The sequence below is a fragment of the Anabas testudineus genome, chromosome 16 (assembly GCF_900324465.2).
Source record: "Anabas testudineus chromosome 16, fAnaTes1.2, whole genome shotgun sequence".
In the NCBI taxonomy this organism is placed as follows: domain Eukaryota; kingdom Metazoa; phylum Chordata; class Actinopteri; order Anabantiformes; family Anabantidae; genus Anabas; species Anabas testudineus.
The window spans coordinates 5,283,027-5,307,317 of NC_046625.1; the positions used below are offsets into that span (position 1 = coordinate 5,283,027).

General features: G+C 38.2%; 4 protein-coding genes across 7 annotated transcripts; 2 read left to right on the forward strand and 2 right to left on the reverse strand.

Moving 5' to 3' along the window:
• Positions 1-1,986: 1,986 nt before the first annotated feature.
• On the forward strand, positions 1,987-5,448 carry rpz5 (rapunzel 5). 2 transcript variants are annotated; one of them, XM_026371279.1, is made up of 3 exons: positions 2,005-2,061; positions 2,498-2,564; positions 3,563-5,448. In XM_026371279.1, exon 3 carries the CDS (start codon positions 3,630-3,632, stop codon positions 4,806-4,808), a length of 1,179 nt encoding a protein of 392 aa, XP_026227064.1. In that variant the 5' UTR covers positions 2,005-2,061; positions 2,498-2,564; positions 3,563-3,629; the 3' UTR covers positions 4,809-5,448. The 2 variants fall into 2 exon arrangements, with proteins under 2 accessions (XP_026227063.1, XP_026227064.1); XM_026371278.1 differs by lacking the exon at positions 2,498-2,564 and having other exon boundaries at positions 1,987-2,061.
• Positions 5,449-5,545: 97 nt separating this feature from the next.
• rpz4 (rapunzel 4) lies at positions 5,546-11,167 on the forward strand. The gene is made up of 3 exons (XM_026371280.1): positions 5,546-5,787; positions 8,523-8,586; positions 8,740-11,167. The coding sequence occupies exon 3, from the start codon at positions 8,760-8,762 to the stop codon at positions 9,933-9,935; it is 1,176 nt and encodes a 391-aa protein (XP_026227065.1). The 5' UTR covers positions 5,546-5,787; positions 8,523-8,586; positions 8,740-8,759; the 3' UTR covers positions 9,936-11,167.
• A 5,255-nt stretch (positions 11,168-16,422) lies between these two features.
• On the reverse strand, positions 16,423-19,941 carry LOC113170907. 2 transcript variants are annotated; one of them, XM_026373219.1, is made up of 7 exons: positions 19,841-19,941; positions 18,132-18,327; positions 17,921-18,031; positions 17,439-17,495; positions 17,184-17,339; positions 16,935-17,051; positions 16,423-16,758 (listed from the first exon to the last, which is right to left on the reverse strand). In XM_026373219.1, the coding sequence occupies exons 2-7, from the start codon at positions 18,300-18,302 to the stop codon at positions 16,693-16,695; spliced, it is 678 nt and encodes a 225-aa protein (XP_026229004.1). In that variant the 5' UTR covers positions 18,303-18,327; positions 19,841-19,941; the 3' UTR covers positions 16,423-16,692. The 2 variants fall into 2 exon arrangements, with proteins under 2 accessions (XP_026229004.1, XP_026229003.1); XM_026373218.1 differs by having other exon boundaries at positions 16,423-16,761.
• A 713-nt stretch (positions 19,942-20,654) lies between these two features.
• Positions 20,655-23,070, reverse strand: LOC113170908. Of its 2 annotated transcripts, none has more exons than XM_026373221.1 (7): positions 22,990-23,070; positions 22,027-22,222; positions 21,845-21,940; positions 21,682-21,738; positions 21,423-21,530; positions 21,105-21,221; positions 20,655-20,889 (listed from the first exon to the last, which is right to left on the reverse strand). In XM_026373221.1, the coding sequence occupies exons 2-7, from the start codon at positions 22,195-22,197 to the stop codon at positions 20,824-20,826; spliced, it is 615 nt and encodes a 204-aa protein (XP_026229006.1). In that variant the 5' UTR covers positions 22,198-22,222; positions 22,990-23,070; the 3' UTR covers positions 20,655-20,823. The 2 variants fall into 2 exon arrangements, with proteins under 2 accessions (XP_026229006.1, XP_026229005.1); XM_026373220.1 differs by having other exon boundaries at positions 20,655-20,892.
• Between the last annotated feature and the right edge of the window lie 1,221 nt (positions 23,071-24,291).

The following is a 24,291-nucleotide window of genomic DNA, read 5'->3' on the forward strand; positions in this document are numbered from 1 at the left end:
TTAAAAGCCATAATTAAATCTTGTATTTCAGGCTTAGCATCTTCATCTTTCATTCCAAGTGTCTTAACTATAAATCTCCTGTTGTGTTTAAGTGCTTTCTCTTCATTAGTGTTACTGATATTTTCAAACACCAATCTTTTCCAGAAAATGCTGTGTCTAATCTGACATGGGATGAGCTATGGGGAGTCTTTCCTGTGAGCTGAAGAGACATCTTGTGGTGAGGAGGAAATACTAGCCACTGGCTAAGGTCAAAAAGATAAAACGTGGTCAATAGCTTCTTCAGATAAGGAAGTAATTCATCATTTCAGAGACTGAAAACAAATGCATATGGCAAAGGATTTATTCTAATTAGACATGAACTTGTACAATGCACCTCTTAATCATTTATAATGAATTATAGATATATGAATTTATATTTTTCTATATCAAACTGCAAATTAGTTTTGTCTGATACTGCATTTATACATATATGCAGAAAGTGTGTATATTTTTTATACTTCTAGAGAGGTTATCAGAATCAAAGTTCCTGACACTGGGAATGTTAACTACACAGTAATAGTTGTAGTAGTACTACATTGTATAACATGCTTTATAAAATTCTACAAAACAACAACAGCTACGTGCACAGAAAGCTTTTTGCCCCCCTTCTCTCAGCTGGCTGTCATTAACTCACATATTTTGCCCATGTTTCTACCTGGTGAGCCTGAAACCACAAAACAACAAAGGCAAAACCTTTTCTACAGATCCAACACTTTCCACTGATGCTGCAGCCAAAGCTTCTATAATAGGCCATGTTGTTTGTTCACTGACAAGCTCCAAATGTGTGCGACATTAGGAGCGGGTTTTGCAGACACATAAAGGAAACACAGCTCTTTAGAAATATTTGTCTGGGAAGCAAACACAGAGAGCTTTCAGCTGAGAGATGCCACTCCTAGGCCTCTGCAGTGTATGTTTACTGGCATCAGCTTGTGCCACCCATCACGCCACATAGTGTTGAGTCCCTGCGAAAGCTATACTTTGCTTTCTGATAGCAGCAAACAAGTCAACTGCGAGATCTGACAGTGGGACGACACAGGAAGAAGGCGGTGGCAGACATGCTTGGCTAACCCTCCTCTGCTGGCCATCATCAATTTTCTGCAGACATCCTTCCCTCCTCTTCTTGTTCCCGCCTCTTTAAGAACCATTAATGCAGCATAGTAGATAGTAACAAGAGGATGCATGTGTCAGTCTGCTTTTTAAATGACTATGCTAATGAGTGAGCTCTGACTGTCATGGTGTGTACTTGGAAACACAGACAGTCTTTCACTGGTTGGCACTGTGACAGACTGATTCTGAGAGTACTGCCCCTGCAGGGCAAATGTCATCCCTATTTGCAGTGCTTGACTCTAGCGACCAATAGCTTTCCATCCCTAATTGTCACATTCAGAATAAAGTAGGTCAACAATAATGAAATAATCTCAGGAAGTATTTTTTTAGAAAATTAGTTTTTGGATAATTCCACATAACAGTTTATTTTGTTATTTAAAGTACTGACCAACGGCTTTCATGCGTGCACAGTCTCACATTAGCTGAAGGAACCAGTGCAGTAGCCATGGTAACCTTGTTCTAGCCACAACAAGAGGGGTTTTGTCCTGATGTGCCACTTTGCTGAGTCCCACTGTGACTGCTCTCCTTTTACTTCTCACTCTCAGTCTTGTTTTCACTCTCTTTGTCTGCGTTACTTTGTGCATAATTCTCACACATGCACACACAGACACAATGAAGAAACCAGTCTACTTATTTATTTTTCCAGGGTGCATGGTGTCCCTGCATGGAGAGTGTTTGCAGGATGTTATCTCTTTCAATGCCGGCCCCTCATCCCTCTGAGTGGGTCTCTGAGGAATGCTGGAACGGGATGGAGGAGTTCCAAAGGGGGAGTGACAAGAGAGAGAGAGGCAGACAGATACAGGGAGAGAGTGAGAGAGAGAGTCTATATATACATCCCAAAGAGGCTGGTGCTCACAGGCACAGCTGGACTACTGGATAACTGGACTCTAGCCCAGTGGATATTTAACTAAAAAGGTGCGTTCTTCTTCTTCTTCTTTTTTTTTTTTTTTTTTTTTTTTTGCTCTAAATGATAAAGCATCTCCATCATCTACTACAATACATTTTCAATTTCTTAAAATGTAAAGAAAGAAAGAAAGAAAAGTCAGTGTTTAGTTTTATGTGTTCAGCTTTTTTCACCATAGTGTTGGTTAGAAGCTTAGAGGAACTGGATTTTCCTCTATTTCCTCAAAAGGCAAATGTCTTGCTACTGAAATCAGTCAAAATTCAAGTGACATGCTAGAAACAGACATGAGTCTGTAGGGGGATGTGGCCTTGTTCAAAACTTGCGTACATGGTCTCTTTTAAAACTCTTCAGCAAGGCACTCAAATGGGAGACCAGTGTTTGATCAAGTTCTGTGTGGGACTCGCCTTTATTGGTTTCACAAAAATATCTTTCACTTCGTGTTAATAGAAGACAAACTTTGAATTTGATTGGACAAGGGAAGAAATTTACAAGCATAAACCAGGATATTTACTCAGTAAGTATGCTTTTTTCACTGTTATTTTTTTTTACTTTGTTAGAATGGAATTGTAATTATAAATTCATATTTTGAATGGTGGCCTTTTTGGTTCACATAGAAATGTGGAAACATGGTAAAACCTCTAATGGCATGTGTCTGAGAAAAGTAAATTTAATTAGTGGTTATATAGGAAAGGCTGAAAAATGACACCACCACTGATCTCATCACTGCAGCAAAATTAGTGAACAACAACCTGTATTTGTGTCTTTTTTTATACCAAACTCTTAAAAACAAAAAATTTTTTGAATGTTTTTGGCTTCAATTATATTGACATGATAAGGAGGGATATGTGATTGCGTTATTGAACAAGTGTAGGAGATAGGGATTTTCTTCTCTCAGGCCTGGGTGTGCCTTTTTCTGAAATGGGCTTCAGGGAACGAGAAACGAGTTAGGTCATTTCTCATGAGTATTTTACATCATAAACTATACTATCATTGCTAAAGTAAATCCCCTTTTTCCCATCTTGTTAACATCTGTGTTTGCTTTGGGTCTTGGCTATTGTTAGAGCAGTAAAAAAAAAGACTTCCCAAAGGGCCAGTACTGCAACGTTGCACAATACTTCATGTCATAATTCATTAGTACACATACCGTGTTTGATATTTGCTCTCAAGTTCTGTCTATGTATTTCTAATTTGTGTACTTTCAAGAGCTTTTTTGATATGCGTCAATGCCACCAGGGCTTAATAACGAGTCCCTGTCATTAGCGGAGACTCTGAGGGTGCGGCATGAAACTAGATGCCTACATGTGCTGACATGACCTGCCGTTTGCTTTATGGCAAGGTTTGTTTGTCAGGAAAATGTCCTGTGAGAAAAAAAATGACTTCATGTCAGCTGATTACATATTACTTGCCAAATGAAAAAAGAAGAAGAAAATGTAGTGCCACTTTTTTTCTGTAATGCCATCAAGTCAAACTATGATAAACTTTACAAGGGTGTCATTTTTCTTCTTCTTTCAGGAACCAGCAAAGTATCTGGCTGTTAAAATCAAATAAGATTAGTTAGTGTGAAACACATAATACAAAGATGAACAGTGTGGCAGATTGGCTCGTGGAGAACAGGGACAAGATTGAGAAAGGTGTGGAGATCATGGGGCAAGCCTCTGAAGTGCTCGCTGCCACTGTGGGCCAGCTTCACCCTGTGCTGGAGGCTGTGTTCATGGCTTCAGCCGAGCTACTAAGCAACCCGGAGGGAAAAGAGGCTCGCTACCTGACTCAACAATTTGAACTAGTCAACCAGAAGCTGGAGGGAATCCAAGATGAAATTGATAAAATTGCACTGGAGCTGCAAAAGACATCAATGAACAAGCAGAATTTTGATCGAGAGGCGCAGATGCTCAGCCAGTATGAAAAGTTCCAGGATTTCGTCAATGCCAAGCCAAAGTTTCGGGAGAAGAAGATGGAGAAGTTCCTCAGCCATTATGAGAACACAGATGGCGACTTGAACTTGGACGCCCTCTACAATGCAGTCATTGGGGAAAACACCTCAGGAGATCCAATGCTGGAAACAGTAGTTGCCACAGAGAAGAGAAGCAGACGGGCGGTTGAAGATTTCTGTGCCCGCCTCAAGAAGCTTTTTGTGGTGGGCATTATTGCTGTCATGGGTCACACTGCTCTCAAGGAAGGAGCGGTCGGTGAGGAGATGGTCAAGAAGTGGCAGGCACGAATGGAGGATGTGGAGAAAAGGATGAAAGCAGCTGTGGATGACTGTACACAGAACTTTGCTGAACAAGCCAAGCTGGATATGGAGTACGAGGTTCAGAAGGATCACACTGTTGATCAAGACTTCGCCAAATCCCTTCTAGATGAACTTATTAAGAAATATGACTGGGTAAACTGGTCTGTCAGGGCCTTCAACGACAGGGAGCGCATTTTCTTTTTCAACTGGCTGGCAGGAAAAAAGTACCAAGGAAGCGGAGGAGTCAACTGGTTCGACATTCTGACCAAGAACAAGATTAAGGTGGTGATCTCTTTCTGTATCAACCCCACGCCTATTAACAAGAGTCAGATCCAGGAGCAGATTGAGCGGCAGAAGCTAAAGGGGAACATGATGGCAGTGGCTCTGGCTTTGAACAAGAGCTTTCCCAACTGCTTGGTCCATGCTGTGAGTCATTACAAGGACGTGGTGGAGATCAACAACTTCCATGAGGATTGTTACTACTATGGAAAACACAAAGGAGCCTACCTGTGTATCCACCCTGAGTAGAAAAGCAGAAACTGTAGCTGCAGAAAAGAAGCTACAACTAAATTCATGAATGTCTTTACCATGTGGAAATATCTCAGTATAGTTATAATTATTTACTGTCTTTCCTGTAAAATGTATTCTTATACAGCACATACAGTATATATCAACAGCTTCAGGGTGTTTTTGAAATTCCAGAGCCATGCATCTCCATGCCAGCTTAAATTTAGTGTTGTAAAAGATGATTTTGTCCCCACTGGGTATCACTAGGGGTGGGCAGTGTAAGAATATGGTCTGTTATTCAGATGATACCACGGGTTAATACACTACCAAGGAATACCATACCCTTTTTATCCCTTTAGTATCTCTGGGTGTAGCACACTGTTGTGGGCAATGCTTAAAACCAATTGGCAGGCGCTTTTAGAAAATATTAAATGTTTAAATTGCTGATTTTTGCATTAATGTGATCAAAAACCCATGTTTATGGTTATCTTGAGAACATTATTGGAAAAAAATTGTGCAATCTACATGGCCACAATACAAATAAATGACACATTACCCAGTGCTAGACAAATAAATTCCAAAACATCTCAAATCCACAATCTCTATCAAAATACTATGTATATCTCACTTTTATTTGTAATAAATAAAAAAGAAACATGAATGTTTTTGTCATCACTGGTCAGCATTACTATCCTGTACAGTTTTAGAAAATCATGACTCAACATGAGGCACAGTCCGCAGACTGTGTTTCAACACAGAACAAACGATATATCCCTGTGCAACAGTTATAGTGTGTTTGATTTGAGAAACATTGTTTATCAAATGGGTGGAGATAACTGTAAAAATATTACCAACAACCTATTATGTTCACAACTTTTTTTTTTTTTTTTATGCCCCAGTCTGACTGGGTGTGCCTCTCCTCTGTTACACCAGAGCCACATGACCAATAGGAAGACAAACAGTCTGGAAGTTAGTGTATTTATTCCTCAAACTCTTGAAGGTGAGTCAATTTCTGATCAAATCGTTTCTTACTGGACAGGCACATTTAGTTTAACTGCATGTTACTGATAGATCACTTTAATAGGAAATGATCGATTCAACTTCATCGACTTAGTTTCAGACTCTCGTTACATAATCGAGCCTGTTTCCTCATTACGCACCGTGTTGCTGTTAACAGTGTAAAAACACGCTCACATATTCAGTCAACCCAGCTTTATTTAGTAAAGTCAAGTGGATTATAAGATGAATCTGCCAAAAGTAAAGCCCATTAAACCAAAAGTTTCTACTTTAATGGGCGTTGGTTCCCAGCCACGGTGCCACCGCTTCACTTTTTTCCAGGAAGTGCCAAACTTTTTAAAGGCGCAACGCACTCGTTTTTGCGTTGTAACAAAAACCTAATCTGCGGTGTTAACCTGCGATGTTTGTTTGATTCTGTCCTCCGGCTGTAAAACGATACAATTAGAGCCTTTGAACACGGACTGATCGATACGTTTTCCATTAGGAGGGCGCATTAACAGAGCGCTTCGTTTTTCTGTCGGTGGCCAGGCTGAGTGGTCAGCTGTCAGAGGGAGGGAGGGAGGGTTTGGTCATCTGTGTGTTCACACACTTACTAGAAATGAAACAGCAACTTTTGAAAACTGTTTTCAAGCCTTGTGTGTTTTCTTTCTGAAGTTATGTACTTGAATGACAACATTCATCTGATGTCTTTTTTTCCAGTAAAAGATCATAAGAACAATATTATAATGTTGAAAAGAGCCCAATGCTGTACAAGTAAAGTGTAGTAAACAAACCTATTATTGGCAGAGTGATTATGAAGTTATTTTATAGAATAGTCTGAGATCATAAGCATTAAATGGAAATACTTCAGGAAGGTACTCTTCCTTTATTGTCCTCTAGTCAATAATAGTACCACCCTAGCATTCATACCTCAGTTATGTGAGCTGCAGCTGCTCATTGTGTCTGAAAATGTGATTTCTTGACTGTGTGAAGATGCTTCACATGCACTCAGACTACATTTACACAACCCATGGGACCCTGAGAAAGAAAAAGAACATTAGTGTAAAACTAGAATCACAAATCAAATGCGATATTGTTATTATAAATGCTGTAACATCCTGCTGGAATTTCCTGGACTTTGATGTTTTTGTTCTCTGTCCTTACATGGATCTGTTTTATCCTTTTAGCTTTGTGATTGACAATCAATGGATGTTCATATAAAGGAAAAGGTTGATATTTTGGAGAGTACCCATATTTACATCATGACCAAGAGTCAGATAGAAGATTGATGCCACCAGCAGCTGTTTAGCATAGCTTAGCATAAAGACTGGAAGTAGAGGGGAACTGTATCCTGGCTCAGTTATGCTGGTGGATTATGATGACTTTGAACCGATCCAAACCACCTTTATGCTAAGCTAAGCTAACTGGCTATACCTTCATTGAACAAAAATTCTCACATAACCATTTAAAAACATTTAAAACTTAATTGAGATCTAGACATCAGTGCTGGAATCTAATCACCAATCTAGAGACCTGTCTTGTCTGTGGGTGCCTGCAGATGTGTCTGGCATCTGCTGAGTTGTGCAAAGCATCAAGCTGAGAAATAGGTGTTTTTTTTTTCTCACTGAAAATAAACCTCAGTGTTAGATAAACCCCCTTGAGACACAGCAGACCTCAGCAGAGAGACAAACGAGCTGACCGATTGTTTTCCATCGACTTGTTGCCATGGTAACTTGCTGAGTTTCACTGGAAAACGCACCCTTGCCCAGCAAGTTTAACCTCTTTCACTTAATCACTTCCCACGCTTGCTGCTCCAATGGGGGAGAAACCGCAGTGATGCTTCTCCTGCAGCCCAAGATCAAAACCTGGACATGAAGACCTGACATCTGAAAGAGCTGCTACACAGACAGTGAAAGTGAGGTGGAGTTTGTGAAGCCAGTGAATACTTGGAGCATAACCTAATATTGTGCAAAATGCAATTTCCAGTCAAATTACACATTTCCAGTTTTGCAAAAAGACATGTCCGAACATGCCTGTTACATAAGTCTACTCTTACACTCAGCTATTCCTCTTGTTCCTGGCGTTTGGAGGAGCTGTTTGTACTAGATTAAGATTTTCCAGATCCAGTAGACTTCTTGTTTTTCTTGTTTTAAAGCTGAAAGGTGCAAGACAGACACTCTTTTCCTTGTATAATTTGTACACTTGCATTTTAATACTTTGTGTTGCTGTGTCTGCTATTTGCAGACAGAATAAGAGATAATCCCAACTCAAGCTTCTTCTGAATCATGATCTGAAACAGGGTTTCTATTCTTTGACTATGTACAAAGGTAACAAAGTCCACCTAATGTACCAGTTCTTCTAAAGCTCAGAAAATTCAGATTTGTAGGGATTAAACAAAAATAACACACTTAAACATATTTGATGCCTTTGGGGAAAATGTTGTTTGTACTGCGTAATTGTGGTGTTTCAGTGTCTTGTCCAAGGACACCTAAGGCTGTCAGTGCTCTCCCATGTTGTTTTAACATACTGTATTTATTATTTTTACTCTTTTAAAATACACAACATAACATTTCTTTGGCTTTTTAAAGAAATGTCATACTAGCAACATGCAAACAGTTTAATCCATACCAGTCGTCTGTATGTGCTGAATTCTCTTTGCAATGTTGACTCATGGCTCACTGGGTGTGGCCAGCAGCCAGTACTGGAGCTCACTTGGCTGTTTCTCTCTTTCCTTATCAGTTTTTGCTGTGTTGTAAGAGAAGCAAGACAGGAGGCCACAGTCCAACAACACTGGAACAGGACTGTAAGTAAATCTACAAAACTCAGCATTAGATTCTGTCAAGGACGTGAAATGGCATATTAGTTGTTCTTAGAAAAGGTCTGCTAGTTAAAATATCACAACAGCCTCAATTTTTTGTCTCTAACCACTAATTTTTCAACATTTTTCTCCTGTTAGAATCAGTTAAATCAGCAAAGATGGCAAACCAGCTACAGAAACTTGTAGCAGACAAGAAGGACATGGTGGAGACTGTGATGGAGGTGTTTGAACAGGGAGCTGAAGTAGTGGCCAGTATCGCTGGTGACCTCTTTCCGGTTTTTTCCATTGCGGCTCCGATTGTTAAACTAGCTCTTGACAATGTGGAGAGCAAAGAGGCTGCCTTCATGAAGGAGCAGTTTCAGAAGGTACGAGAGCGTCTGGAGGTGGTCTCCGAGGAGATTCAGAGGATCAACGATGAGATCAAGAAAAGTGGAGTGGATGCTGCATATTTCTCAGTGGAAGAAAACATCACTAACCAATTTAGGAAGTACATGGACATCCTCAACGCCAAACCCAAGTTCAGGGATGTCAAGAAGAAGCTTTTCCTGGAGCATTTTGCCAAAACAGGCGGTGACAAAAACCTTAACATGCTCTACAATGCTGTGACTGGAGATAACTTCTCTGGGGAATCTGTGCTGGAAATCACGCTCAACTATGAAGAGAAAAGTCGCCGGGCAATGGAGGATTTCTGTGCCAGGCTGAAGAAGCTGTTCTGCATCGGGCTCATCGCATTGTTGGGCCATGCCGCTCTGAAGGAATATGATGAGGAGGAGGAACTTCTAAAAGACTGGAGTGAGAAGATGAAGGCTGTCCAGGCGAAAATGAACAATGTGATTGAAGACTGCATTGTCAGCTTTCCCAAACAGGCTGAGTTGGATTCACGTCGACTGGTGAGAGACCAGTCAGATGTACCAACCCAGCAGTTAGCTGATGCTATCATAGAGAAACTAAAGCAGAAGTATGACTGGGTGGGCTGGTCCGTGCGCATATTCAAGTCGCCTTCAGGCTTGTTTGCCAACAAAAAGGATTTCCACTGCTCCACGGGGAAGAGTCGCTTCCAGGTCCCTACATCTGATGAGAAGCTGAACGTGTGGGTGTCCTACAGCTCCTCACCTGAGCCTGTGGATAAGAATCACATCCAGCAGCTGATCCAGAGTCAGAAGAAACTCACAGTAACCGGTGTTGCAGAGCTCCTGTTTGAGAAGTTGCCTGGTCACTGTGTAGTCCACACCATCAAAACCAGCAAAGACCTGGCCTGCTCCTGGAGCTTTAGTGATGAGCTGCACTACTGGGAGGAGCACAAAAACTTCTATGTCTGTGTTCACTCCGCTTGAATATTTTCCGTTTGTAGGTGTCTTTATATTTGCACAGGGTCTATTGCTGCCTCTCTGTTTGGCCTGTGAAGTTGTTATACTGTATGTGCCTTAATGATCTTTTCCTGACAGTAACTTACTCTTTTTCTAAAAATGGTCATTGTCTCATGCAGACACAGCTGCAGTCACAAGATCCTCTCACGAGCAGTAACCTTGATCCCACAGACATGTGCTTTGCTTATTTCTCAAAAAGGACAATTTTTTGAAGTTTAAAAATATTCCAGCTGACATTTGCAAAGACATTCTAGCATAAACTCTATGACGGTATTACTTCTGGTTTTAGAAAGCATGTTGTCGTACTGCAAAATTTATAGATTTAGAGAAACCAGCTGTCGTACAGAGATTATGTTTAACTGCTAGTGATAAGCAGTGACCTCACCCTGTTGGGGTCGTACTTACCAAAGCTATGAGAGAAAATGACCCCAGACATTTAACAGAAGCCTCTATTTTTGATTTCCCTTCTTGTACTCTGACACAAACAAGCCATATTACTGACAACAACAGTACATGTCTGCAGTGCAGCACGAACAAAGCACAAGAAATAAAGCCTAAAGCAACATTTGCTGTGCCCATAAAACTTAATTCACACATCCCACTGAGGTGAAGTGATGTTTATATACATATAGATGCCTGGGATAGCTGTAGATTCATGAACTGGAAACTTTACCATCTTAAAACCCTGATCACATCATTTACTTTGTGTTTTTATGGAGAGTTACTCTTATGCAGGAATACTACTATTTTAGTTTGGGGATTTGGGGTGTATTGTCAAGTGCTTTTGTTAATCAGAAGTTGTATAATCTGACCATAACACTGACAGTGGGTAGAACATACATATGTCACAGACACTGCAGAAACATCATCACACCTTGTAGACCACTACCCTGGTTTCTTTTAGATATTTCTGTGTTACTGTAAAACACTGTGTGTGTGTGTGTGTGTGTGTGTGTGTGTATGTGTGTGTGTTTGTTTATATGTTATTAAATTAGTTTAAGACATTGCATTAAGTATTTTATTATCTGCCCCATACATATATAAATGGTTTGTGGGAGGTGTCTATGTTGCACTTACGTTTTATATTATTCGTGTTTTCATTTAGTATATTGTTGTTGTCAGTGTCTCAGATTCAAAATCCCATTGATAAACCAAAACTATGAATGTAATAAATCCTTCAAATAAACTCCATAAATCAATTGCATGGTCGCTGTTTCTTTTAGGTATTATAATATAGAGACCTCTGGTTGGCAACTTGATGGATTGGGAAAAAATAGGCAACTTAATTCTTTATATTTTGGTGTAATTCATCAGGGATCTGTGGTGAAATGAGTCTAAACCTGTATAAGAAAAGAAATCAATACTCATCTATTTGAGTCTAGTTCTGCTTGTAGTTTTAGGATGCTGTTAACCCTCCTGCTGCTCAGTTGTATCACTAATGTACCATGTCACTGTCAAATCTCACATACTTTACATGGATATACACACAAAGTCCATGTACACACATGGACAGGAACTAGAAATAAGTAGTATTTACATTCCAAAGTGTCGTTGACTGAGGAATCTTACATCTATCTGTTCTGTCGAACTCCTAAAGCTTAGACAAAAAAGAGAAAAAGAAAGAGGATATTATGGTTAGCTAGCTTGGAAACACCCATAGTGCTCTGTAATTATGTGGTTGTGGGTTTTCTATCTTCGGCACATAAAGACTCATGTCCCTGCAGTACATTACATTTGCAAGTCAAGTGCCCCAGAAGAAATGAACAAGTGCAATGAAAAACAAGTGGGTCAAATATTACCGTCCAAAGACATGTTCTTCTGACAGTGAACATAAACATAAAGAAATAATATGTAAAGAAAAAAACCTGGATCATATTTCAACTCTGTGTTTATAGGAAATAAATGCTCCTATTGCTAAAAATTGAATTGCAAGTATCTGTGTGCATATTTGGTCGTTTAACACCAACACAGTGAACTTTTGCTGAATTTGACCTCTGACCTTTCATGATCACGAAAACAAAAGTGGTAATAAATAATTTGCAATAGAAGAGGCAGTTAGATGCTAAGCCGAGAAACCAATCCCAGAAGCAAAAAGAACAGGTTTATCATGTTTTTGCTCTTTTCTTGCGAAATACTAAATAGTTTTACCCTCAAAGATCTGTAGAAAATATAAAATTAACTACTCTGTAAAGAATCACAAAAACTCACTCTCTGTTTGAGATGCTCATCATAGAAATACAGTATATAACCTGTCTATATGACCTTTTGCGTTGTTTGTGTGTACCTGTGCCTTTATCTTCTTTCCATTTTAATATATATTCTTTGCACATTTGCTTTTATTACCAAAACCTGACTTGCAGAGGCAAGACAGAGGGGGTACAACATAAAACAAGTTCCAGCTAAAATTAAACCAGGGAGGTTGTGATCATGTGACTTTCAGCTAATATTCTGCACCTGTCTTCATTTAATTCTATAGGGTTTTCACTTCAAAGTGTCTATTTAAACATCTCTTTATCACAATAATCTCAACATACTCAAAAGACAAAGAAAAAAACAGCAATGAAAACCTAACATAAAGAAAATAAAGAACAAACTGTGAGATCCCAACTCCTTAAAACCCTGACAGAAATGCAGTAGCTACAGAAACATAAATGCAAATAGACAATGACAACAACTGAAAGATTATATGAGAGAAGAAGAGAGCGAGATGGGATTTGGAACAGTGACAGAAATAAGAAATTCTGAGCCTTGTAATAAATTTGAGGGGCTTGAAAAGTTTTTTGATGTCAGGAACTTACTCCACTTACCAAATCTGGCTCAGAGAGGAAACAGACCTCGTCCGGATACCTGTTTGCCAATGGAACAAGACAGAGACAGAAGGAATTTAAACTTTCCTTTTGCTTTTTAATGAACCTAATCTCTTGTGAGTGCTTTCCAAATTTCCACCCGCTAGTGACCCACTTACATCAATTCAGTGAAAGGAAGCTCACACACTGCTTCATCAGCAACTTTGAGGAAAGGACATAAAGTGAAGCTGCCATAAGATTTTTTAGAATATTGTCTGGGGGAAGTTCAAGCCATATGTCCACACAATACTCTGCACTAATATAATGGTATGTTTTAAATTGAAATGGTTTAAGACATATTTAAACTTGCAGCAGACACAGGACATATGTTAGCATCATTGTGGAGTGTTGCTTCTGGACACTTGATGAGTGGAAGCCCAGTATTCTAATATTACTCAAAAAGGACTAAAATAAGATAAATACTGGCAGCAAGAACTCAAAATAAACGATAATGTCATGTCTGCTGTATGTGGGGATAGATGACAACTATTTTAAAATACGCAAAAGATGGTGGTTTTGTTTAATGAAGACTTGAAGTCCCTTTTTTTCCCAGGGCCCGAACCATAGAAAAAATGTTTAACAATGCTGTATTCAGAAAACTGATATGTAGTGAACAAAACCACTGTCTTTAGTTGATTTATTTTATCAACCTACAATATTTAAGACTTGCTACTTATGTTTAAGTGGCCATATTATGCTTAATTTAGGGAGCTTCGATGATGTAAAATTATATATTTAATAAACATATAAACATATATATATATAAAACATATAGAATTTCAGATTGAAATAGAGCAAATACATGTTACAGTGCCTCTAAGACTAATAAGAACTGTTTGAATTCCCTTTAACAACTGACAGAATTGAATGTATTAATTGCAAAGATTGTTGATAGAACTGCATGTGGAAAGGTCACTACAGGCCGGGCTTATTCTGTGTCCAGGTGGGTTTAAGGGGCTGCTGACACAAAACGGTGGAATAGGCGAAGTGATGCTTTTAATCAGACCAGAATTACTCCTCCATGAATATGATTTGGCCACACAGTCCTGCATTGAGCCCATCCCATCAGGTGACCTCAGGAACGCAGAAAAACATCACGTGGCAACGAAACGATTCGCCCGTTTTGCAGAAATACATTGTAGTGCCACCCATCACCTCGGTGTAACCTCTTACCTCACACTTAATTTAGTGTCAGTGGAAATAGCAGTCATTTTGGTTAAATAAAAAATAAATCACATATTTTTATCAGATGCTGCAGTTTAGATGGTTCGTGGGAGGAGCTAGGCTTCTGACACACGTCATCTGCTGGATTCTGAATGCAGCTCAGTTATAGATTAGGAAACAAATATGTTGCTTTCCTGACATGTGGACCTGAAATATTTTGAAGTGAAGTTGACTTAAATAAAACCTAATGACATGAATCAGTTACTAAATTCCTCCCATGTTTGAGTCTTTGAAGCTGCTTCAAAGGATCGGCTACTGCAACCTACATCCATTCTTAGTGATTAATAGTTTTACATCATTTGGCACTTTTAGGAGTTAGTGTTACTTGTTTTTACAAATAGTTTTATACCAAAATGTGTTTTAAAAAATGATATGTATGTAATTATTTTGTTATCTAATAACCTTGTTGGGTTTCAGGACAAGAGGCTGCACAAGCCAGTGGTGCCAGTGCGATTGCCAGTCCCAGTGACTGTTATGGAGGATTATGTCAGGAAGAGAATCTCGACTAAAACCTGTGACAATTAAATGTGCAGAATGAGCCACTGTGATGACCCGAATGGAGATGTACCAAAAGACAGAAAAAATAAATGTTAAGATTGTGTTAAGAGTTTGTTGCAGTGATTAGTTCTTTGTTGGTGGAAAGTCTCTAATCATTAATGTTATGATTTAGGCTCTTGCATCAACTGCCTTATTGTCAGTTTGTGAGCTCAGTCGTTTTCACTTTTAGTCTCTGTCTGGGAGCACCACCTTTTCATTGTTGGTCCCCTTCTCCACCTCGTTACTGCTGTCTTCTGTCCTCCCTCCCTACATACCAATGTCTGGGCAAGACTCAACAAGCTTATGTGCCACTGTTGTTTGACTATGTCTCAAAGTGTCATAGTAGTAGAAGTAGTACTGCAGTAAAGACTTGTATTGTTTAAAAAAAAATAACCTGAGGCTTGTTCAGATCCTTCCATAGCTCTTACCTCTGTAAACACTGGGCAAGCAGTGACTCCAATATGTGTAAAAACAAACAATGACAGCACCACAAACTATGCACAACTGTAAATAGGCATCTCCACGTCTTCAGTATTTATGATACCTCCAGCCTAGTTTTTCTGTTTTGTATAATTTCTTTATATTACTTAAAGAAAACTATTTAGTAAAATTTCAGAAAAGACTTCTGACCTCCACACTTATGCAGAATTAATATACAAATTAATATAGTTAAATACGGAAAGATGTAAAAAAAAAAGAAGAAGTATAAATGTGGCCTAAGCAACGTTCCTTCATGTTTCTCTCAGATTCATCCTCATAATACAAAATTCAATCCAGCATCCATTTACAAGTCAGTTTCCATTAAAAGTATGTCTGAAAAAGTATGTTTTTATATTTATATATGTGTTTCACTGTCTTTTCTTGCACTATTTCACTGAGTGATACCAGTTTCCATTCCCATGTTCTGTACTTTTACACCTCACCATTCAGGATTGATAAAACATGAAAAACACAGACATACCTGCGGCTTTGCCTTAATCTGCTCTGTATTTTTAGAACTGTATTGTGCAACAGGACTTCAGCATAAATCAACAAGTGTATTAAAGGCACCTGTTCTAAATTTAATGAGAACTGAACATGCACGCAGGTGTCTCTGTCTGTAGTTAGGTGAAATATCATAGTGAACTAATATAAATATGAAGACATGAGACGCAGTTGAACAATGAGTAGAGCAATGATAGCATGAAATCTGTTTTTGATGTATTTTCCCATTCAGTACTTGTTGAGTTGTTGCATATTAATTAATAATAATAATAATAATAATTGTTTACACATTTCATGCAGTGTCCTTTTTTTTCCACAAGCTTATCAATAAAGCTTAAAGGGCAAATCTGGTAAATAACAAGTTAAGAAAATCATGTTTTTTCTTTTTTTAAATTCATATTCAACATTGATTTCCAGGAGGAAACCCTAACTCATCAATACTGGTAACTATAGAGGCAAATTTATTGTTGCATGAAGTAAAACCTGAGATGTTTAATATGTTTGTACAATCACTGTTTTCTCTACATGTAAAACACAGTTCAGATGGTGACCTATTGTGCAGAAATGTGTGTGAATTGAAGAGAATCAACCCCACCAAGTGGTCAACACTATCATTACATGTGGACTAAATAAATAAAAATGACATCACATCCTTATAATTAAAAAAACAGAAGGGCAAATGTGAGTGTAACATGAAGAGTTTGATTAATAAAACAGTGAGAAGTGAATATGTGATGTATTTTCAAGTGACTGCCTATTTACTTTTACGTTTTGACAAAACAACTAATCTGTAAGATGATGATGATCAGTCAGAAGTGCTGCTATTGAATATGAAGTGAGGATGAATAAATATAAGATTCCAATGGTTGTTTTGCATGTTTCACCATTTTTTCCATTTTTTTTTTATTTAAGCAAGTTTACTTTCCAAAATCATTCATAAGCTGACAGATAAAATCATAACAAGCATTACTAATCACATTTTACCAGACACCAGAGTCATAGTCTCCAAGTAGTATAAAACAATAGTGTCTTCTTAAAGTACTTCTGATTATTTTCAGCAGATATATGTTAAATGATTACAACAGCAATTGTGTTTGTTCATACTTATACATGTCTGTGTTTTAATTTTAATTTTAAGCACCAGGACTGGTCATGACTTCCTTCAATATCGGCTTGTAAATGTCAAAATCTCCTCCAACCTGCTGACACAGAACAAAGCAAACTTAAAAATGCAACATGACAAAGTCAGTACTCTGTTTATAGTCTGTACCAACACTACAAACTGTAATGTTCTACTACTGCCTCTAAGAGTGGTGGTAAGCAGTGATAATGATACTACAACTATTAATAATATAATTTTTGTTTGTGTTCATACCTTTTCTTCCTTTCTAATGACCAAAGCCCTGATACTCAGAACAGCCAAGCTAATGCAGACACACATCTGAAGAACAGCTACGACGATTAAAGTAATGTCCATACCTGTCAACAAACGCTGACGGAGGAGAAGAAAGCAAATTATAATTTTTAAGTATTACATCTCAAATGTACTTTCACAGTGGTAAAAAAACCTTGTTAAAACTCTACTCAACAACAATAAAATGATTGAAGATGAAGATATGCATACCTGAGCAAAGAATGCAACATTTCTGCAGTTGTCAGTGTCAACATCCTCATTACACATCCAGACAACGGAGGCATCTGTGAGGTCTACGGCATACAGCCCAATGCCAATGGCGGCGAAAATAGCTCCAACTATGTTCACAAACGCATTAGCACCCACCTGAGAGGAAAGACTCATTCAATTAAAACTGCAGTTCAAACTGAACTGATAATGACAGGACACATATTGTTCAGTTTTTAAATTTTACACTTCACTCACCAAGCAAGCAGACGGGAACCGTCCACTAAAAAGTGTTGTGATTCCAGTGAGGATGTACTGAAGAGAAGACAGCAGACAGGTCAGTGAAAACTTAATTTACTCACGTTAGGCTACTTGATTTTTCATTATTGATTAATTAATTATTTCTCATAAAATGGTGATATTCTCGCGTCATGAGACATAATTGTCATTTATTCTTACCTTTAATCCTTTACCAGTTATTGCGTGCCGCCCACTATCGACAACATGTGTGATGTTAATTTGTTTTTATATGATTTTACAGTATTGACCAATTTGCTATCATGCTGATGTGAAGCACATTGAGTTGAAATTTACAGATACTCTATATGACAAGTCAAATGCTGTACAAATAAAAATGTCTTGACATGACTTTCAGGAAACTTCTATCTGCATTTATGCACATAAATAGTAACTGAGTGTTTGTGTGGTCACCAATGACAGGACAACATTTATATATTTACCACAGCGCCCAGCCAGTAAGCAGCTCTCAAATCAGTCAAATCCATAGGGTGTGTGCTTGTTCGTCCAGGTCCCAGTCCAATGTTGAACAGACCCAACATGATCTGTATAGTCTGTAGAAATAGAGACTCAGAGCAATTACCTCTCATTTTCAACAAGTTAAAATCAAGCCACCATTTAACTCATGAACACATACATTTAATTTATTCTTACCCCAAGAGCTGCAGTTACATCGCTCTGCATCAGCTCCCTGTTCACTGTGCGGCACATTGGACTGTAGCAAAGAGCCGCCAGGATCTGGCAAAGTGGTGCAAACATGCTCTTACTGTCAGACTTTATGGTGACCTCAGTCACCTCCTTGTCTTTGGCAACAGTGACGGACATCCTTTACACTACGGATGGCACACACCTGCAAATGAAATGGAGAAAAAAAATGGCGACGGTGACCACACTCACTGACATCTTTCAACATGAAATCAATATTAGGGGACGTCCCTTCTCATTAATGACAGCAACAGACATCTCTTAAACCAGACAAAAAACCTCCACATCCGAACACATTACCCCTGTTCTACAACAACTCCACTGGCTTCCTGTCAAATATAGAATTGACTTTAAAATCCTTCTGTATGCCTTTAAGGCTATTCACAACCTAGCCCCCCCCATATCTGTCCGATCTCCTCCACATTGCCTCCTCTTCTCGTTCACTCAGGTCTTCCTCCGCCATCCACCTCAATGTCCCCACTGCCCGACTTAGCACCATGGGGAGCAGAGCTTTTAGCCGTTCTGCCCCTACTCTTTGGAATTCACTACCACAGGACATCCGTAACACTGACTCCCTTTCTATCTTTAAATCCAAACTCAAAACCTACCTGTTCAAGATTGCATATTCACTTTAATCTACTTTTGTACTTGTATAGTTTTGATTTATTGTGTTGATTTACTTGTTTAGTCTGTTTTTGATTTATTGTTGATTGTACAGTGTCCTTGAGTGTTCTGAAAGGCGCTTTAAATAAAATGTATTATTATTATTATTAAGATGTTGTAGTGAATGAGTTACAGCAGTCATATCGCACATAAAATATAAAATTAATAAAAATAGAGGTGGATAGTGATAAATTGATGAATCAGTGTCAACAATAAAAAAATAAACAATAACTTTTTAGTTGGTATTCTAACAAAAACTAATACCAGGACACTGTGACTGTAACTAGTCATCTTTCATACTCAATGGGACTTCTGGGTCTTCTGGAATGGATATTCATCACCCCTGATGAATATCCAACACACAGCATGTGACTTAATATCTCTTTTGGGCTGCAGTCTAGCAACATTTTCTAATCCCACCCCTGCCTGTCAAGCCTGAATATGCAGATGCAAAACTATTAAAAAATGATATATAGTTGGTTGTTTAAGTCATTTTAGTTCCACTAGAATCTAGAATGTGATGACTTGTTGTTTTTCATTGTTAAAAATCATTGACAAACTCACAAAACAAAACACACGATTGATTTCACTTTTGCTTCAGGGAACATTTAATGGGTAATTCTAACTTCTTTATTTTCTATGTTTTTACAGACTCAGCAAAACCACAGACTTATAATGAATCTGATTCAGCCCTATTTTACAGTTATATGCACTGTTCCTCTAGAAATCTTTAACAAACTCTAAATGCGTTCCAGAGACATTAGTCACCAAAGCAGAATTATTTGCAATAGTTGAGTTTTATGCATTCATTTAGACCAAAAGTGAAAGTTATGCACTACCCCAGGGGGGCGCGCCCTACTATTTGAGAAGCACTGCCCTAAATCAAGCTGCAAACAGCCCTTCAAAGTGTAAGAAAATGAAGGCCGTCGTCATTTTGCCAAAATCCTCTCAGTTCAAACTGCTGCAGACGAGAAAAACAAGTGAAGAGAACTCACCTGCTCAGGAGCTGCAGATCATCTGTTACTGCGACAGTGGGAAATGATTGAACGAACAGTTCAAGCAGCAGCAACAGAACTGGCATTTCCTGTCACTCTTTTGATTTCTTCAAAATAAAAGCATCCTCATCAAAAACATTGCCTAAAACCTATTCTGCACAAAACAAACTGAGAAAAACATTACTGCTAAGGCAGGCTACACAAATAAAAAAAATAAACCATATATATTGTACTGAAACTTTATTTATTTCTGTCTTTCATAACTGTTTCTCTCTTTCTAGCTGTTCAAGTAATGGAAACAGATAAAATCCCTAATCAAGTGCATTTGGAAACTTTTGGAGGAAACTAACCTGGCCTGTTTATTTTTGATTTTGGATCCCTAGTTTGGTATGTTTGCTCGTCTCAAGCTCCTTGGATTTCCTTGTAACTGAGCCTCTGGGTTTTCTGGATTTTTGTGGATACCAGTCATTTTGAAGAGGAGAATGTTCTGTCTAATGAAGAGGATTGTTTCTTGATGACTTTTTGTTCATTCTGAAGAGGAGATTGGATTTATGTAGTGGAGAGAAATTGATCTTGTCCTGGAGAATGTCTTCATTTCGTGGAGAACTCCCCTTTAACCTTACCTCCAGCTGTACCATTTACCTCTTAGCGTTCCTCTCCACACCAGCCTCATCGTCTTCAGATTGATTACTTCTACTCATCAGAGCCGCTCTGTTTTCCACTTTTTTTCTGTAATTAAAGGGCACTGCGACTGAACCTGTCAAGACCTCATTTTTATCTTTTTTCTTATTCTTTCAAAATAGTGGGTTTGACAGTTTTCTCATCTTTCCTCTTTATTTAAGCAAGTTTACACTCAAACATCATTGACAAGCTAATAAAATGATAACAATCACATTTTGACTCCAGTACATTTTCTCACTTTTATGTGGTTTTATTAACATTATGTTTGTTCATAGTCATACATGTTAGTGGTTTAATTAATTTTAAGCACCAGGACTGGTCATGACTTCCTTCAATATCGGCTTGTAAATGTCAAAATCTCCTCCAACCTGCTGACACAGAAAAAAGAAAACTTAAAAATGCAACATGACAAAGTTGATACTCTGAAGTTTATAGTCTGCACCAGCACTATAAACTGCAATCTAGCTGGTAAAATATATTGCTACTGCCTCCAAGACTAGTGATGCTAGCAGTCCAGCAGTGATGGGAATACTACAAGTACTATTAATATGTGTTTTATGATTTTGTGTGTATGTGTTTGTACCTCTTCCTTCTCCCTACGGACCAAAGCAGTCATGCACAGAACAACCATCTTATTACAGATACACATCTGAAGAAAAGCCAGGATCATCAAAGCAATGTCTATGCCTGTCAACAATCTCTGATAGAGGAGAAAGAAAATTTAATTTGATAAGAGGAAAATTACATTACACCACGCTTAACTGTATTGAAGTGCTATGAACAAATAGTCAATAAAATAATCTCATACAGCAAAACTGACAAAGTGATGTTTCAGTAACATGTAAATAATATTGGTCAAACTTTGCTCTACAACATTAAAATTATTAAAAGGTATGCTTACCTGAGAAGGCAATGCAGGATTGAGTCCCTGCAGGTCTGCGGCATACAGGCCAACGCCAACAATGGTGAGGGCAGCTACACCAATATTAACCAACACAGAAAAGCCCAGCTGAGAGGAAAGATTCAATCAATTAAAACTGCAGAACAGACAGAACTAGATTTTTTTTTTTACATCACACCGAGCACACATTATTCTTGTTGAGAGTGCCCTGTCTGGTTTTTGCACATTTTGCTCAGTTTTAGTTTTACACTTTACTCACCAAGCAAGTAGATGGGAACCGTCCAGATAACAGTGATGTGATTCCAGCCATTATGTACTGAAGAGAGAAAAATGAGAGGACATAACTTAAAGGAAGCTTCTCCATGCATGTGTAAAGGTATGTGTGTCTGTTTGGTCATTATAACTTAACATTATTAATTTACCACAGCACCCAGCCAGTACAAAGAGAAGAAAGTATTTGTGCTTGCTCGTCCTGCCTCCAGGCCAGTGGTGAACAGGCCCACCATGATCTGTATAGTCTATAAAAAGAGACTCAGAACAATTACTTGTAAGTGTGAACAAATAAAAACTTTAAGATTTTACTCATAAATACATTTCCTCTCACCCCAAGAACTGCTGTGACTTTGGTCTGCATCAGCCCCTTCTGCACTTTGAACCACACAGGATTGCAGCAAAGAGCCCACAGGATTTGGCACAATGGTGGAAATATATTCTTATTGTCAGTCTTCATGGTGACCACAATCACCCCTTTGTCTTTGGTAACAGTTACAGACATCCTTTACGCTGTTAATGGCACACACCTGCAAATGAAATGGAGATTTTAAAACTAGGACAATACTGTGACAGTGACTGGCCCTGCTTCACTCAATGGGATGACTGGGTAAATGTCCAGGGTCCCTGATGATTATTCAACGCACATTATGTGACTTAATATCTCTTGTTGAAAACTCAGTTAAAAGGTTCCAAAGAGAATAAATCTAATGAATGATGACGTTTTTGTTTGTTTGTTTGTTAGTCAGTCATGACATTAATCGTGTTTGATAAAAAGAGGTGTGTAGGTCTGAGGTTGACAGACAGGTTTTTTTGGTTTTGTTTTAAAGACAGTGCTGGGACTTCCTTGTTTGCGTTCTGGACCTTTTGAAAAGCAAATTTTAAAAAAAAAGGTTTTAACACAGATGAGGACAAGGCCAGGCTCAACAAAACACATCCACACATAGCTATATTAGTGAGAACATTCAGTGACATACAGTGATACATCGGCCCCCTACACTAACCTCAACCATCACACCTAAATGTTACCTTACCCTAACCTAGATCTAAATCTAGTTGTAACTCTAAAACCAAATCTTAACTGTCAAACAGCCCTAATAAATAAAGACACTCGGTCCCATCTTTTAGGTCCCATATTAAACTCAAGTTGGTCCTCAAACGTCTGCTGATACAAGTAAACTTACACAAAGCTATCAAAGTAAGTGTATGTACTTATAAGTAAGTATAAGAGTTTGAATAAAGTTCATTACACTTTTTTCATTGCTGCAGACCATGAAAGCAAGTAAAGAGAACTCACCTGCTTTGTGTAAACTACCTGTTACTGCGACAGTACGTGTGGAAGGAGAGTTCAAGCAGCAGAAATGATGCTTCCTGTCACTCTCTTCTTCAAATTAAAAGCATGCATGTTTGTCTTTTTATTATTTTTTATTTTCTTACTTTTAAAAGTGATGTCTAGGATTCCTGAAAACCTTGTTTTTTTGCAAGCTATCACAAGCTATTCACATACATGACACCACATTTACTTTTTTCTATAGTGCATCAGATTTTGAGATCTTCAGTACATTTCTGAAATACTCCCATTGACACATGCAATGAATTAGACAGTTTTCAGTATTTTTAGCAGTTTTTCTAAATGTTTATTAAACAAAAGTCACACACAGAATAAAAGGTACATGGAGACATGCACACAGATAAAACTGTACTGTAGCGTACTTTTAAATTATTTCAGCTAGAGTACATAAAAAAGGATTATCACAATGATGTGCTAAGTGTCCATATCTTAAAATGATTTTGGCACCCGGGCTGGTCTGGAGGAATTCCTTCAAGCGTGGCAGTTGCTGCTTACAAAAGAGAAAACATTTGTTTTAATAAAATAAAAACAACATACAGCTGAGAATTGTAAAATGTGAGTCACTGTGCAAACACTTCAAAAAGTGAAATCAGAAAATAAATGCAGCTGCTACTTTTACTAATTTCAGTCCTACTCTAGCACCTGTTGTTGTTGATCTATGTGTGCATTGTCTTCTTGGTTCATACCTATTTCTTCTTCATCTCACTTCTCAAAGCCCTGATGCCCAGAATAGCAAACCGAATATTAACATAGAGCTGAAGAACTGCCAGGGCGATCAACGTGATGTCCATGGATCTGATCAAATTCTGTGTAAAAGTAAGTCACGTCATATATATATATATATACTGTATGACTGTGTGAGGTTAATTTTAGATGTAAAATGTACCTGGGCAAAGAGTGCTACATTTCTGCAGTTGTCACCATCGTCAGCAACACTGCTCCCACTTTGGTCACACATCCAGAGGAGAGAGGCATTTGCCAGATCTATAGCATACAGTACAATTCCAGTAATGGCAAATATTGCTCCAGCGATGTTCATAAACACAGTGAAGCCCAGCTGAGAGTAAAGAATGCTTCAATTAATAATCCAGTTCAACTGGTATTTGATAGTTTTATACACATTATTCTATTTACAGCACAGAACATATTTCTATTTATTAGTGATTATTAGTTTGGATGATTTTACTTACCAAGCAGGAAGAAGGAAACTGTCCGGCCAAAATGGATAAGATTCCAGTTACAATGAAC